This window comes from Herpailurus yagouaroundi, unplaced genomic scaffold (genome assembly GCF_014898765.1).
Source record: "Herpailurus yagouaroundi ecotype Mexico unplaced genomic scaffold, PumYag 308, whole genome shotgun sequence".
In the NCBI taxonomy this organism is placed as follows: Eukaryota; Metazoa; Chordata; class Mammalia; order Carnivora; family Felidae; genus Herpailurus; species Herpailurus yagouaroundi.
Window position 1 is genome coordinate 5561592 of NW_024412525.1, and position 17106 is coordinate 5578697.

The 17106-nt window shown below is 56.4% G+C and overlaps 1 protein-coding gene across 5 annotated transcripts in view; it reads left to right on the forward strand.

Annotated features, from left to right (window-relative positions):
- The first annotated feature begins 8223 nt into the window (after nt 1-8223).
- Nucleotides 8224-17106, forward strand: part of CNTN2 (contactin 2) — a 33357-nt gene continuing 24474 nt past the window's right edge. Inside the window, exons 1-2 of one of the 5 annotated variants that reach the window (XM_040462360.1) lie at nt 8224-8502; nt 14596-14683. Coding sequence is in view for 1 of the 5 variants with exons in the window: in XM_040462358.1 (XP_040318292.1) it covers nt 14262-14270; nt 14596-14683 (97 nt within the window). In the remaining 4 variants the exon portion in view is untranslated. Of the gene's footprint in view, nt 8503-14148; nt 14271-14595; nt 14684-15695; nt 15789-17106 lie in introns of those variants that run through there. The other 4 variants (XR_005786666.1, XM_040462358.1, XM_040462359.1 and 1 more) reach the window with 4 other exon arrangements.

Sequence of the window (17106 nt, forward strand, 5' to 3'; positions counted from 1 at the left end):
GGAGACTGTGAGGGTCAGAGCTAAGACTGTGGGAGGGAGCGTGGGGTAGAAGCAGGAGGGGCAGGAGCGGCAGGCCCGGATGGTCGGTAGGACACAGGGGTGGTGGTGAGGATGTGAAGGTCCAGAGGGTGCGATTCACGGGGGCAGGGAACCCAAGAGGAGTAGCAGGTGGACAGGGGGAGGTGTATCAATCAGGGTTCGCCCGAGAAACAGACCTAGTAGGCTATGGGTATGTATGTGTGTGTACATATACACAGACAGACACATACATATGATTAATTTCAAGGAAGTGACTTATACAATTGTGGGGGCTGGTTCTGTTTTCTGTAGAGGAGCAGGAAGGCTAGAAACCCAGGCAAGTGCTGATGCAGCAGGTGGAGGGCAGAATGTCTTCTTCCTCAGGAAATCCTCAGGTGTGCTTTTAAGACCCTTCAACTGATTGGATGAGGCCCACCTACGTTATGGAGGGTAATCTCTTTAAGGTTCTGTAGATGTTAGCCACATCCACAAAATACCTTCACAGCAATACGTAGATCAGTGTTTAATTAAATTACTATAGCCTCGCCAAGTTGACACACGAAGCTGACCGTCAAGGGGAATGGGGGGGGGGCGGGGGTTGGGATGTGAGAGGCCCATTGACATCCAAGTGAGGACTTCTGGCTGGCTGGCACAGGTCTAAGCCCCATGCTCAAGGATCCTTCTAGGTCCTCATCACCTCTCCTCTGACCATGCCTGACTGGCTGGCCTCCCTGCCTCCAGGTCTGCACCTGTTCTGTGTATTCTATCTTCCCTGCCACCCCAAAGTACATGTCTCAGCCTGCCTCTTGCTTGCTCAGACCGCTCTGATAGTTCCTGACTGCTCTTTGATAAAGCCTCTGCAGGGCTCTTAAGGCTCTTCATGGACTGGACTGGCCCGCCCCGCCTGCCTCCTCCTTCCTTCCTTGAAATGTCAAGCGAGGTCATGATGACTCCCTCCCTCCCCAAGCTCTGCACGTTCAGCTGCTGCCTTTGTACAGGCTCTTACTACTTCCTGGAACCACACCCTCCCTCCCTCCTCCCAGCCCATGCTGCATACACCTGGTGGGTTCAGAGACCTCCTTCAGGACTCAGAATACCTTCTCTGTGCCTGAGCCTCACTAAGCTCCTCACTACCCTCCATGATATTTTGTGCAAATTTGAGCGACAGCTCTTACGGGATTATATTTTGATTATTTTCACATGTCCTCCCACCATTACACTGTGAGCATCTCAAGAGTCTGTGTCTGTCTTATTCTCCTCAGTATCCCTGGCACTTGATACAGTGGTTAGTGTATTGAGTATACAAGAGATACTCAATATTTGCTTGTTAAATGGATGGATGGATGGAGAGATGGATGGACGGAGAGATGGATGGATGGAGACATGGAGAGATGTATGTATATCTGTATAGATGGATGGATGAATACAATTTTCTAACAGTTTGTATCATTTATTGAACACTTCTTTTTTTCCAGGCACTCACTGTGCTAGGAGCTTTAAGTCCTAAATCAATCCAGGTTCTCGGTTGCAGGCAGCAGATGCGGACTTTGGCCGTCGCAAGCAAAAAAGAACTGGCTCAGTCAGTTAAGCGTCTGACTGCGGCTCAGGTCATAATCTCTCAGCTTGTGGGTTCAACCCCCACGTCAGGCTCTGTGCTGAGAGCTCAGAGCCTGGAGCCTGCTTCCGATTCTGTGTCTCCCTCTCTGCCCCTCCCCCACTCATGCTCTGTCTCTCTCTCTCTCTCTCTCTCTCTGTCAAAAATAAATAAACGTTAAAAAAAAATTTTTTTTAAGCAGAAAAGAACTTCAGCTATCACGTGGGTCACAGAATCAATGGCTAAAGAAGACAACTCAGAAACGGGCAGAAACGCAGGGAGGCTAGCCAGCAGAGACTCGCTGAGGTCACGTCTCAGGAACGGCCAGATCAGGACACCAGCTTTGGCATCCCCCACCCCGGACACACCCTGTGAGGGTGCTGGAACCTCCCACCGTCCCCTCTCCTGCAGTCCAACATATGCACATGTCACTGCATCTGGTCCATACAACCCTTTAAGACAGATGGTCTCGCCTCTATTTTACAGATGAGAAAATAGAGACCTGGGGAAACCTAAGGTCACTCAGCCAATCAATAGATTGGGTGGAAGTGGCATTAATATTTGTCTGACTCCAAAGCCCATTGCCTTCCGCTCTGCTCTGCACTCTTTCAAGAGGGCCCTGCTCACTGGTCTTACGTAAATGCAGCTCCCTGGGCAGTGAGAGACCACAGCCTCAAAATTCTAATGGGCTACTTTTTTTGCGTAACTGCAGGTTTGGGGTGTGTTTTTTGGCTCTAACAAATGATGGTGGGGAATATAAAGACAGCCCAGGGAGCACAAGCAGGCTGAGCAGAGGGTCTGTGACTGACATGGGTCGACTGGAGACACTCCAAGAGGTTAGGCATCAGATATCCAGGGATCCTGGAAAACAAGGGTCTGGCTTGAGGCTGCGGGAGGCCCGCAGAGTCTGGCTAAGGGCTCCCCATGTCCTCACCTGCCCCGGCTCCCATGCTCCGTGGCTGTCCATTAGCCCATGTCCATCCCAGCCCATGTCCAAAGTCACAGCTGCCCCCATCCAGGGACAGTTAGTTGGTCTTGTCAGGACCAAAAGAGGCCCCCACCAGGTATGTCCTTCTCAGACCCCAACGCCCCGGCGGAGTTGAGGGCAGAGCTCCATCCAGGCAGGGAGCTCAAGCACCCAATCCTACCCCCGGTTCCACCCCCACCGCTCTGTGACCTTGGCCCCACCGTCTGACCTTTCTGTGTTTCATTTTCTCCATGACTCAGTCTCTCTCCACTGCCCCCCCCCACCCCCCCACCCTCCACATTGGCCAAATTGTTTCATTAGAAAAAAGAACTCAGGGTTCCTTGAGCTCCTTGGAGAAACCACATAAATGCAGGGCATTATTAGCATTATTACTATTAAATATTAATAAGGACATTAGCATCGTCTATTATAAGCCTGAAAAAGAAGCTCCAAGAGCCCTGGGTCGAAATGGCTAAGAGAATAATTAGGCCCCTCCAGGCCGCAGACCCTTTCTGGCCCTCAAGCAAAATTAGGAAGGCAAATGTAGACAGACTATTGAGATTCCCCAACCAGCTCCCCCTGCTCAGTTTCACGTGGCTCCTCCTGGCCCCTCCTGGCCCCTCACAAATCATGTTCTTTCCAGTCCCAACACCCCCATGCCAGGAACGCACTCCTCATCTCTTCTGCGTACGCGGGCCCAATTCCAGAGGCTCACACCCCTCCCTCCCTACCAAACCTTCACCCCCTCCCAGCACCCTCTCTCCCTGGCATCTGAACTGCCGTCAACCTAGCGTGCAAGGACTTGTGGTCTCCACTAGGCACCAGGCGCCGTGCTGAGCGGGAGGGTGGGGGCCAAATGGAGAGAGCCATGAGATCATCCCTACCTTCAGTCACTGCACAATCAAGGGAACAATAATCAGTATTTTGTGTGGCACTTGGCCACACAAAAAGTACTTTTATTTTTCTTTAAATTAAAAAAAAATTTTTAATGTTTTTATTCATTTTTGAGAGAGAGAGAGAGCGCGCATGAACAGGGGAGGGGCAGAGAGAGCGAGAGACACAGCATTGGAAGCAGGCTCCTGGCTCTGAGCTATCAGCACAGAGCCTGAGGCAGGGCTTGAACCCACGAACGGAGAGATCATGACTTGAGCGGAAGTTGGATGCCCAACCTACTGAGCCACCCAGGCGCCCCCCAAAAAAGTTTTTAGGTTTATTTATTTATTTTGAGACAGAGAGAGAGAGAGAGAACACACATGTGCACACACACGTGCACACACACAAGCAGGGGAGGGGCAAAGAGAGAGGGAGAGAATCCCGAGCAGGCACCACGCTGTTCGTGCAAAACCTGACGCAGGGCTTGATCTCACAACCCTGGGATCCCAACCCGAGCCAAAATCGAGAGTCAGGTGCTCAACTGACTGAGCCACCCAGGTGCCCCCCAAAAGCACTTTAAAAAATCATTATGGGGGGCACCTGGGTGGCTCAGTCGGCTAAGAGTCCGACTTCAGCTCAGGTCATGATCTCATAGTTTGTGAGTTCAAGCCCCCCATTAGGCTCTCTGCTGTCAACAAAGAGCCTGCTTCTGATCCTCTGTATCTCTCTCTGCCTCCTTTGCTCGTGTTCTCTCTCTCTCAAAAATAATAAATAAACATTAAAAAAAATCATTATGTTGGGGTGCAGGGATCGAGCCCTGCATTGGGTTCCTCACTGAGCTTCAGATTTTCTCTCTTTCCCTCTGCCCCTCTTCCCCACTCCTGTGCTCTCTCTCTAAAATAAGAATAAAAATCATTATGTTGAATCCACATGTCCACACCACCATCCTAAGTAGGAATAGGATTATTCCCATTTTATCGATGAGGAAGCGGATTCTCAGTTAAGTGTCCTTCAGCGATCTGCTCAATGTCATCTGGCTAAGAGTGACAGAGCTGAGACAGAGTCCCGTTCTCTTGAGGGCAAATCCAGGGCCACCCCACCCATCGCAGCAGAGAAGGGCTCAGCCCCACAGGTGCGCACCCTTGTGTTACAGATGGGGAGGCTGAATCCCCGAGAGGCACAAAGGGAAGTCATGACATTTATTGAGCACCTACTGTGTGCGTGGCACCATGCCAGATACCTCATGCGTAATTCAAGGCTCGTGGCAGCTCAGTGAGGTTAGTGTCTTAATCCCCATTTTCCAGATGAAGAACGTGGGGCTCCGAGGTGGTGAGTGGCCTGCCCATGACCACAGGGCTTGTACACAGCAGGACTGCATGTCAAGCCGGTCTGATTTCAGAACTCTGTCCAAACTGCCTTGTCACCCTCCCCCAGAGCTGTGCGTGGTCAAGTCTGTTACCGCTAGTAGACCGCTTGCAGAAAAGCACGGGTACATTGAAGACAGACCACACCCTGTGGCTCCGGAACCCCCCACTCCTGCAGGCAGGGATGCCGCTCTGTAAACACATGGTCTCCTGAGAGCTCTGGGAAACGGTCTGGAGTCTGAAGCCAGAGGTATAGATGCGGGTGGCTGGAGAGGCCAGGAAAACATAAGTAAGACCTCAGCACCATCAGAGCCCCGGGGGATCTGGCAGGTCCCAGCTCCCTCCCCACTTGCACCCTGGGCCGGGGCCCCAGCCCTTCCTTGACCATTGGGAGATGCAAAGACTCCCCTATCTGCTATCGATCCGGTGGAGCTGCAAAGGGAAGAGCAGATGGTCTGGGAAGGGTTGGGTGGCCCTCAAGATGCCTCCTGGGGGCGCCCTCTCCCAGGGTGTTTACAGGCAAGTTAGTGACTCATTTGATGAGCCACCTGATCGTCTTTGGCGGGTCCTGCTTTGCCCGGTCGGGGGGGGGGGGGGGTCTGCGGGGACTCTACTGAGGGATGCGGTGTCCTGCTCGCGACTCCATGAAGGCACATTGGTTAGCCACAGAGGAGAGAGGTGCCCCCTAGAGTCAAGTGACTTGTAGTGAGGCTTCCAGGATCCGGCAGGCAAATTGTCCTGCCCCCTGCTTTGACCAACCACCAGCCCTGGAAGGGGAGTAGCCGGTGGCCGGAGCACACAGCATAGTGATGAAACCAGGGGGGCCGGAACCGCACCAGGCAGCCTCTGCTTCTCTGCTTGTTCACTGTTCACTTTGAGCAAGTTCCCTAATCTCTCTGAGCATCTTCTGTAAGGTGAGAACCACAATAATGACACGAACCCCGTGGGGGGATACGTCAAGTGGAAGCCCTTAGCACAGATCCCGGCCCGTTGGAGACACTCGAATTGTTGCGAAGAACTTACATAATAGTTAATAATAATATTATGAAATACTCGAGTTGTTACCAAATTGACCCCCCAGGCAAAACTCAGCCTGGACCCCCAAGTGTCCACCCCACTCTCTCCTCGGGAACAGGAGCACCTTAGAAGCTGGTAGTGAGGATCCCCGGTAACCCCCCGAGTCCATCTGTACCAGGCTCTGCTGAGAGCTCCAGACGGGCAAGAAGATGAAACGGAATCGTGTCCCCACAGAGAGCCAGGCTTAGTAAGTGCTCTTGTTTGTAAGTACTCGGTGAGTCCTCTCACTGTGGCTGTCAGAACCCACCTGGGGCAGGGCAGGCAGGTTGCAGAGGGATCAGAGAATTTGAGACCCAAGTCACCTGTGCTCATCTGATTGGGAGGGAACCTGTGCCCTCTCCAAGCACCCAGCCCCCGTGGCAAGGGCAGCAGCTGTCCGAAAATAGAGTCCCAAGGATAGCTGTCTCAATCTAAAGCAATCTTTGCAAGCATTTCCAGACCCTTGGCCCCTGAGTCAGCCAATCCCCTGGCCCGTCAGCCCCACGGCCGCCGACGTGCCAGCTCCTGTCTTGGCAGCCGTTTTCTGCCAGAGAGAACGTGAAGCCCTCCCTTCAGAGCCTGAGCTGACCTGGATAGCGTCAGGGGGCAAGGCTCACCTCGGAAGCTCAGGGCTGACATGCCAACCCTAGGGAGACAGACAGACAGACAGACAAGGACAGTATGGGCAGAGGCAGGAAAGGGAAAGGTGCAAGAAACATCTTGGATAAGAAGCACCATGAGATGGCTCTCCGTCAGGAACAAAGAAGACGGGCTCTTGGGCCGGGAAAGCCCCTTGGAGCGGAACAGAAGGACGGGAGGGGGGAGCAGATGGGACCTGGGCAGGCATTCTGGCCTCGGAGTCTGGGCAGTAGAACCTCCCCCATTTTATGTCCTCTCATTGAGCCCAGGTCTGTCCCGAGCCCCCACGGCCCCCCTCCACTCCGGAAGACACGGAGCTGCGCTCCAGGCTGGACAGGTATGGCCGGCTCAAAGTCCGAGGCTGGCCTGGCCCTCCCAGCTGTTTCAGCATCTGGACCGCTCCCTGGTCTTGCCTATGCGAGCTGGACAGCAGGTGGAGCAGAGGGGCGAGTGAGACAACAGCGACAGCCTGACAGCGCTGGAGGCTGCTGCAGATGGCCGTCCCTCCACCTCCAGGCCCCCGCCTTCCTGGGCACACCCCCCACGCGACAAGAACAGAGCAGAAGAGATGTGCCACTGACCTGGATGAGCACCTAGCGTCTCGGAGCCGGCAGGAAACTTGGCCGTCTTTAACCCCTTCAGATTACCAGTGAGGCTCAGAGAGGGCAGGACACTTAGCCAAGCACACACAGCCAATCAGTAGCAGAGCCCAGACTACCCTTCAGGCATTCAGACCCCCCCCCCCCCCCATCCAGTGAGCTTTTCGTGCTGGTTGGTTACAAACGGGCCTGGATCCATAAGTATTGATGTGGAAAGGTGTCCCAAATCTATTATATAGTTTAAAAATATTTTGCAAATCATGCTGTATTGTGCGATCCCGTTTTCATAAAATAATACTAATAGCCCATGTAATTATATACATGAAAATAATAAGCCTGGGGGCATGTAACTCAGATTTGTTAAGGGGCTTTCACTATTTTAATTTTTCTTCACGTTTATTTATTTTTGAGACAGACAGAGACAGACAGACAGACACACAGAGACAGCACGAGCAGGGGAGGAGCAGACAGACAGGGAGACAGAATCCGAAGCAGGTTCCAGGCTCCGAGCTGTCAGCCCAGAGCCAGACGCGGAGCTCGAACCCGTGAACTGCGAGATCATGACCTGAGCCCAAGTGGAACGGCCCAACCGACTCAGCCCCCCAGGGGCCCCTTCACTATCTATTCTTGAATTTCCTCTAACGTTTGGCTATTTTGACAGAGCCCCGTTACTTTTATAAGCGAGGGGAACAATAAAGATGGGCATAGGGTCGGGCAAAGGAGGATCCCCTCTACCCCACTTGCCCCGCACAGCAAGCTGGAGATTTCTGATTTGGACGTTTTCCCGCGGCCCAGCGAGGGACTTCTGGGGGAAGCAAAGAGCTGGCCTCCGCGGGTGTCCAAGGTTTGAGAGGCAAGAGCCACTCTCTCTGCCCTCCCCACCTCACCCGTCTCGGCCCCTTCAGCTCTGCGCTGGGCAGCGATGGGGAGCAGGGGCCGGCTGGCCAGACAGCGCCCCGCGGCCAGGCGGCCCATGCATTATGGAAGACGCGGGCGCCCCGGCTTGCTCCCTGGTCCTTAAATGACAGCAAATGAGGTAAAGCCAGAAGGGTGGGGACGGGAAGGGGGTGGGAGGGGGGCAGAAGGAAGCCATCTCCAGGGCCCCCGAGCGTTGGCTGAGGACCGGAGCCAGCCAGTGAGCGGAGCCTGGGAGAGGGAGGAGCACATCTTGATGCAGAGATGCTGCAGTGGCTCCGGGCGCGCACACACACAAGCGCCCTCGCCCGCCACCGCCACCGCGGCCGCCACCGCCGCACCAGGACAGCAGCGAGCGGCTGAGGCGAGCCGGGGAGGAGAGGAGGGCGGCCCAGGGGGCCGGCGGCCGGCCCGGATCTGGCTCACCGCCCCGGGCAGCATCCACCTGCCCCAGCCAACACCCTTCTTCCACCCCAGGTAGGTGCCAACCGCTTTTGTCTCCTCCAGCCTGGGGGGGTGGGGGGGGGAGGCTTCCCGGTGCTCCCGGGGCAGGGGCTGCGGCTCAGATTCCTTGCAACTTGGGAGGGGGCAGGGGCAGAGCAGGAGCCCCAGCTGGCTGGGGGGCCCTCTGACTTCTCACCCCAGCCCCTTGGTGGCCACCGGACGGGAGGTCCCCTTCACCCTGTCTACGTGGGTGGCATCCTACAGGGCCCTGGCAGGCCGAGCCTGGCCGGGAGGCTGGACCCCAGCGGTGTCGAAGAATTTCAGCCTGTAGCAACACCTGCCTACGGAGAGGGCAGCGGCCCCGGGGCCTGCCCGGGGCCCCGGGTCCAGGGCCAGATAGTCCACGAGGCCAAGCCCCAGACTCCGGCCTTCCCCCCAGAAGTCCCGGGGTGAAATGGAGCCTGACTGCCCAGACTTGAGGTGGCCCTGAGCGTGCCTCTGCAGGGTGACCTCTTGCAAAGTGTTGCTTCAGTTAGAAGGGGAGGCTGTGGAAGAGAGCGGGGAGAGTGGAACTCAAGTTTGGGCAGAGGCCTGTCCAGGAGCGGGGACTTAGGGAGGAGAAACCGAGGCAAGTCACATCCCACAGGGTGAGAAGCCTGGACCACCGGGGCTGAAATTCCTTTTCTTCCCTGCCCCCCCCCCCCCCCCCCCCCAATCTTCTTTTCCTCAGATCCCTCCCCTCCTCCTCACTGGTGGGAGGGAAGGGTTGGAATCAAGCTTGGCTTTCACTCAGGGAAAGGGTAGAAGGGGAGAGAGCTCAGTTTAGGGGGTCTGGAAAGAGAGGGCTCAGTTTTGGGGAGCCGGAAAGAGAGGGCAATCCTGCCCAGCACCATGGGGCTTACACCACCCATCGGAGGTCGGGGAAGCAGCCCCAGCCAGTGTCCAGGGCTGAATACTGTTGCCTTTTCCAGAAAGGATTCCCACATATGGGAAACAAGAAAGGGGGCAGGTGACACAGTGCCTGTGGAAGGGGACAGTCCTGGTGTTACATGGGGACAAAGCTGGGATCCTGTAGCTGCACACCACTGGGGCTGAGCCTGCGTCCCAGGAGGAAAAGCTGTCAGTCAAGGTTGTCTGGGGGTGTGGGAATCCAGGCAGACTGAGGTGGGGTCGCCCCTTGGGAAGAGCAGGTTGTCCGGGAACCCAAAGTACCTGCCCTTAACATTCCCCCCTCTCTGTGACCAGTCAGACCCTACCGCCCTTCCTTTCAGCCTGACCACCCCCCCCAACCGCCCCCCCACCAACCCCTCCCTGCCCCCAACTCCCTTCCCAGCCCAGACAGCATTCTTTTCCCTCTGTTCAGAGCGGGTCTGAGAGGCCCAGATAACCCAATCCCCTCAGTGAGCTCCTGATCTCCTTCTGGGCAGCAGCCCCAACCTCACCTCCCAACCCTCTGGCCCGCCCGAGAGACCCTCTGTCCACTTAGCCTCCCATTCCCACTCAGAGAGACCAGGGAGGCCACCGGAGATCAAGGGCAGCAGTGGGCCACCTGTGGGAGAGGCTGATGGGACCCCGGCTCCTGGGGGTGGAGCAGGGAAATGGTGCCCTAACCTCTGACCTTGGGAGGAGGGAGTTCTGCCTCCTGGGAAGGCAAGAGCCAAGCCTCTCCCCAGGGTGAGGCTTAACCCTCCCTTAACTGGGGTGAGGCTCCCCAGTTAACCCCTTTCTAGCCAGGCTGCAAAATCACTCAAGCAAGGTTTTTGCCACGAGGTCAAAGTTATTCCTAATTTCCCACGGGATCTGTTAGGAGACCTCAGCCAGCAAGAGGGAGACGGGAGGTGAGACAGATGTGAAGGGGGCATCAAAGTCACCCAAGTTTCACCTGCCCTTCTGGTGAGGGAAGCAGAGGCAGGTGCACAGAGGAGATGGGTCCCCTGCTCTCTCCACCACTCTCTCACTTCCCATTCATCTTCTTCTACCCCCTTGGCCATGCTCTTCCCTCACACTCCCTTCCCTGGCCAAGTTCACTCCTCCAGCCTCAGCCCTCAACCCACCTCCACACCATTGCCCCTGCCAGGTTTCACGACTTGTGCAACTCCACTCCAGCACCTTCTCTGCCAGCTGTTGTTCAACTAGAGACGCACGTAGGATGGGCCTCTGTGTTCAATGGGATGCTTGTATATATGGTCTCTGACTGACCAAACTTAGTCCTCAGGAGCGAGCACACAGAAGGGGGTGCCCTCAAGGCATCCTCTCTGACTCTGAGGCCATGAGGGAAGCAATACGTTTGGAGTGGGTTGAAAGAGGTATGTATGTGTCCTACCCCCGCCCCCAGAAACATCCTCAAGCCAGGTGGGTGTGAGAAAGCATGTCTCAAAGACAATCTCTAAATCCTAGAGTGGGTGGGAGAGATTCCTAGGGCAGAACCCGGGGGTTGAACAAGAGGTGAGTGATACAAAGGGAAAGAAGGACCAGAGCAAAGGATATTCCAGTGAAGCAGGAAGGACTGAAGTTAGACTGCTCAAGGCACCTCCTAACCAGGAAGATGAGCCATGAGGAGGTAGGGCAATGTCCTCTCCAGTGACCCTTAGGAGGCTCTGGGAACTGGGGTCTGGTCCACGGTCAGACAGTCCTGACCGGAGGTGGAGGTGGGGCTGGAGGGCCCCGTAAATTCCTTCTGGCCCCAGGTTATGCTCTTTCAAATGGTAACAGGGGGATGGCTCTTTTTCATTCCCTCCTGCAGACCAGTCACCTCTCATTTTTCTGAACCACCCTAATCTGGACCAACCTCCCCCACTCACCTCGCAGGCGGTGGTAGGGGGGAGGGCGAGCGGGTTGCTAACCTGGAACATTCATGGGAGTTTCCATGGGTGCTGTGCCCTGAGGGTAATCATCTTGGAGTAAAGAAATTCTTCCTTTGGTTTCATGAGTTCTCTTGCTACAAAATGAGCCCATGTTTCCAGTTTCCCCTAAAGAGGATGCAAAGGATGCAAAGAGAGGATGTGATGTCCTCCCCCGAAGCTGACCACGTTCCATCCCAGGACAGGCCCAGGCACACCTCAGCACGCTTCTCATCTAATGAGCACCCCCTCAGCCCATCCCTCCACACCCCACCCCCCCCCACCCATCTGGATACAGGAACAGGCTGGGTCTCCTCCAGCTCCAGCCCACATCCTCTCAATGCCTGCCGGCCTCCTAGATCACTAGGCCCCCCCCATCCCGCCTCTGGCTGGAGGGCAGCCTTCCTGCAGCGAAGCCCAGGAGGCACAGTTAATCTAGGGCCCAGAGCGGAAACTAGCCTGTGGGGAGGAAGGGGTTTGAACCCACCCCCACCAGGCTGGGCTCTGAAGCAGCCTGCAGGGAAGTTAGGAAAGTGTCAGGGAATTGGGAGTGGGGGGTGAGTCTCTTCTCTGCAGAGATCAGGGGACATATGGAGATTGGGCTGCTCATTTCTTCCTAATGTGGTTCTCTAGAACCGAGTGGAAACACTCATCCTTACTCCTGGCCTCTCAGAAAGGGATGGTCCTTCCAAAGCCTTCACTCAATCTGCCCCACTCCACGCTGGCAGGCAAGTGGGGAAAACTTGGGTCTGGGTACGGCTTGCCCCTTATCCTGAGCTCCTCCCAGGAGGACGCAGGGCTCCCCTTTCTGTCCACTCCCCACTTTGAGGAGTCTCTCCGGTGGAGAAGGCCAGGGCAGGAGCGCCAGAGAATCCAGGTGGCAGATGAAGGGGACGAGGGGCCAGACTCTCGTTGTGGGAAGCTCAGACAAATGTTAGCCTGGGGTCACAGCTCTCCCCGGAGGGAACAGGCTGGGGCCTCAGAACCAGCTGCTAGTACCAAGAACCTGCAGAGAAAACTGAGGGGTGGAAAGGGAGGGAGCACACAGAGGGGCCTGGGGAGAGACCCAGCTCCCCTGTCCCCACCCAGTCCCTGTCCCCACCCCCCCCCCCCCCCCCCCGGGAACTGAGGAGGCCCCTATCCTACCAAAATCTGTCCTAAGGACCTCCTCCAGCTCAGGGCACCAGCCTTTCCCACCACAGCCCTCCTGACCCACCTGGCATGTGGCCCCACCAGGTCACTGCAGACTCCTGTCCCTCCAGAGAGGTGTGGAGTGTTTCAGACCTTCCTGGAGGACAATGGTCCTGTCCCAGGTGGCAGTCCCCTTCCCAGGCAGAGTCCCGCTCCCATTCTGGACCCCGCAGGCAGGGGCTGGGGGTGGTTGAGGAGAGGTACCAGCTGGGAGCACTGGCTCAGGTGCTCTCCTGAGCACATGCTATCTGGATGTGACTCTGGGTGCCCTCGTCTGGGGTGACCTGCTTGCTGGGGCTTCCCTGAGCCTGCTGCCCCTGTGGAGCAGAGGGGAAGAGGGCGCCGGCCCAGGGAGACTGTGGGAGTCTGTCAGTGTCCTAAACACTTGCGAGCCCAGCCCGAATGTCATGACTGTGTGGGAGCGAGTCTGACTCAGGCAGAGTCTAGGGACACGTGTGCTGGAGCCCGTGCTAGAGGTTCTGTGAGGACTGTCCGTGGTAAGATCCGATCTTTTCTGAGTACTTACTATGGGCCGGGAATACTGCTGACCTCCCAAGGGTCCCTGCTTAAGCCCATTTTGCAGAGGAAGACTGAGGCTTGGAGAGGTTAAGTAACGAATGTTAGAGCTAGGGTTCTACTAGTTAGTTAAATACTAGGGTTTCACTGGTTAGTAAGGGTCAGGCCGGTTGGCAGTGTTAACCACCGTACTGAGCTGCAGGACAGAGAAGGGCAGGGACCTGAAGGGCTTCTGCAGTGCTTGTTGGCTCATAAGTGACTTAGTCTCTGCCCTCAACTGGGCTCCAAACTCCCCCTTCCCCACCACCACCCATATAAAAGTCGCCAAATCCCTCAACACTTAAACCTCCATTATCCAGGGGGAAAGAGAGGCAGAGTCAGGGCAGGGATTTGGGGGTCCCAAGGTGTAGCATTTAGACAGAGTGCATATTTCATTTTCTGACTGGTTCTGTGCAGGGGTCCTCAACTCAGAAAACCCTGTCATGTGCCAGAGTCCTACTCACAGCCTTCCTTCTTGTCACTGTCCCCCAGGCCCTTTGTCTCCCCACACCCAGCAAGTCAGCCTGCCTCCTTTGTGCCCCTGAACCCCCAAGCAGTCCATTCCCCCATGTGCCGGTGCTTCACGGGACCAGCCCCTGATGGTGACAGCCCGTGCCCGCCTGTGCCAGCCCATGCCCGCCGGTGCCAGCCTGTACCCCTGCACCAGGGCAGCTGGCCTGGGCCAGGCTTGGCTGGCTCAGGGCTCCAAGGGCCGGCTCTGGGCCTGGCATAGCTCCACTCCTGCCTTGCTCCTGACAAAAAGGCACCCTCCACCCTGGGCATTCTAGAATGTGCCATAGGGCAGATGGTATAGGGAGACAACTGGGTCACACTTAGTGGGTCAGAAGGTTCTGCAAAAGGCAGTGTTTTCATTACTTTCTCACCAGTGCTTAGCACAGTGCCTGGTGTGTGTGACCCAGGCTGTGTGTGTGTGTGTGTGTGTGTGTGTGTGTGTGTATGTTCGCACAAGGCCTTGGCACATAGCGGAGCTCAAGGTACATCTGATTGGGCTGACTGGTCTCTAGTGCTCCCCAAAGGCCACTCCAGGAGCACACCGATCCCAACCCCTCCCCAACCCCTGTCTCTTGAGCCTACAGGTCTCAGTCCCCAGAGGGTGCCCAGGGCCCTTTAGCCCAAGGTGACTGATAAAAGTCTGGATTAAACTAAACTGTGCAATGAGCAGTGGGATTGTGTTATTCATGATGTATGCCTATGGTAAGTGATAACATATTCTGACCACTGTGGGTGACGAGTGCTCCAGGGGGAGTGATCCTCCTGGTGGATCGCGGAGAAACAAGGCAGGAACTGGGTCATCAAGCCCTGTGCTGGGTGGGGACACACACACACACACACACAGACTAGACATAACCCATAAACAGACACAGACACGTGCATATACACAGAGACATAAAGACCAGACCACACATATACACAGGGGCATATAGACAGACACAGCACATGGATGCAAATAAACGTCACATACATGTGTGCACGCGCGTGCACACACACGTGCACACACACTCACACTCTCTCTCTCCAGCACTGCTGGTGGGCACCTGCCCCGAAGTCTCCAGCCCCAGCCCCAGCTCCCTGCTCATCTGTTTCTGCTTTGCTCTGGCACACTCAGGGTAAGTGCCTGGAGCCGAAGCTCCTCCCCAGTCCGCACCCTGCCCCCTCACTGAGCTCCCAAGACTGGCAGGCAGACAAAGGGCAGGAAGCAAACAATGATTGAGCACCTTCTCTGAGCCAGACTTCAGGACGTGGCGCGGGAGCACCACCAGGCGTTTTCAAACTTTTTGGAGCTGCAGAACCCTCTGTTTAAAGGGAACTTCCAGGAGGTGAAGCAGATTCCAGAGGAGCTGCTCTGGCTAAGTGGGGAAGGGACCTGGAGCCCTAGTCTCCTCTCTCCCTTCCCCCAGCCAAACCGTGGCCCCAAGGCAAGTCCAAATAGCCAGAGACGTCCTGCAGGGCGCGCCACTGCCTCACGGAACATTCCAAACAGCCCCGTAAAATAAGTGTTCCGTGGAGAAACCGACCCTTCCACCAGGAGTAACTTGTCCAGGCTCACAAAGCTGTGAGGAGACAAAGCAATATCACTGGCTCCCGCCTGTGGATTCCAAAGCCTGCGATGGCTCACAGTGCCCCAGAGGCTCCCCGTCAGGAGGACAGCTCCCTGCGTTTGTACAGTATCCAGAGCCATACTTCTAGATTCTTCCATGACTAAACACCCTGCTGACCCTAGAGACCCGAGGCTCTGTGTGTGTGTGTGTGTGTGTGTGTGTAAAGATACATGAGTGTGTATGTGAAGACGTGTGGGGAAGGGAGTGGGAGTGTGTCAAGTGTGTAAAAGTGTATGAGGCAGTATGCGACACTAAGAGGCAGAGTGTGTATGCACATGTGAGAGTGTGTGAGACAGAAAGGGTGTGAGTGAACACATGAGAGAGAGTGTGAGGGCGTGTGTGGGTGTGCCCCCGGGCCTGCCCTTGGGGGGGCACTGAAAACTGGTGCAACGGGGATGGGCTCTCTGGTGAGCTCGCTGTGTGAGTGTGCCTGTGTGACCTCGTGCGTCCACTGGCCGCAGGAGGATATAGCCCAGCTGTTCTCCACCAGTTGAACGGGACACACAAGTAACAGGGCGCTTTGCTAGGCACCGGGGACACCGAGATGAAGAAGCCGGTGCCTGCCCTGGGGGAGCTCACAAACTTCTAATCGGAGGCAGACACACCTCCACAGGTGGGCTCCAAGGGTCTAGTCAAGAGCAGAGCTGACATCTAACCATGTGCACGTGGCGGCATCCGAGGGGCTTCCCAGCAAGGGCAGAATTGCTGGGTTCAAGTCCGGAAGTGAAAGTGGCAAGGACAGAGAAGGGTGCATGGTCGGGGAGAGGTGGCACCCGGTGGCTTCCCCACAAAGGGAAGTGGATATGAGGCCGGGGTTGGGGCCGAGGAGGGAGTGCCACGTGTTGAAACACCACTCCCTACCTCCACCCCCACCAACAGACACTCAGCTCTCAGCCCGTGGCCTCCCTGCCGACCCTCCCCCCCCCCCCCCCCAAACCCAGGGCCGGTTCCCTCTCTCCCCTCCCCCAGCTCCTTCAGGAGACAGCTCTAGCTGTTCAGGAGGCAGAGAAAGGATGTGGGTGGCCGGATGTTGAAGTTTAAAAGGGTTTGGGAGCCCTTTCTTTCCAAAGGAATAGAAGTGAGACAGAGAGATCCTGAACTTGGCATTTGTCTTCAGACCTTGCGCTGGTCCCCGGGAGCCCATAGCCTGCCTTCTTCCCCCGACCTCCCCCCACCCCCTTCCAGGGGACAGCATTCCAGTGGCCACCCTGCACTCTCAGTCGGGCAGCATTGCAGTCTCAGAGCTACTAGGGACCTTAGAGCACCCATTTTACAGATGAGGACACTCGGACCCAGAGATGGTGTGGGTCTTGCCACCAGGTAGTGGAAGATCCCCCCAGCCAGGCTGTCCCCTAGTCCCAGTCCCCTCCTCCTCCTCCTCCTTGGGATTCTGGAAAGCCACAGGGCAGAGAAGTAGAATGTGCATCTGGGTTACCCGCTCCCTGGAGCAGCTCTGACAGGGAGCCCTGGGGGCCCAGTGACCCAGTCTCCCTCTATAACCAGAAAGCAGACCCCTGAGATTCCACACTTCCCACCCAGACCTCAGAATGTCAGCCTGGAGATGGGGAGCAGATGGAAAGGCTGGCCCTGCCCGCCCCTCTCAGGATGAGGCCCCATCTCCCCTGCCGATGGAGGGGGAGCTCTGACTTGCTCTGGGTGCCCCCCCCCCCGGGAACAGTTTTAACCCTCTGGGAGCTGCAGTAACTCTTTCATCCCAGAAGGCCTGTGGGGGCCCATTAGCCCACCTAGTTGGGGAGAACTGCTGATGGGGGCCAAGGTCATGGCTTCATGGTACACACAACATAAGTGCCTCACCCGGGGACCCAGGTGAGAGGGTGGGAATGAACCAGCCGCTGCTAGAAGAACAAGGAAGGGGGTGTCTGGGGGTGCTCAGCGGGCCAAGAGTCTGAGTCTGACTCTTGATTTCGGCT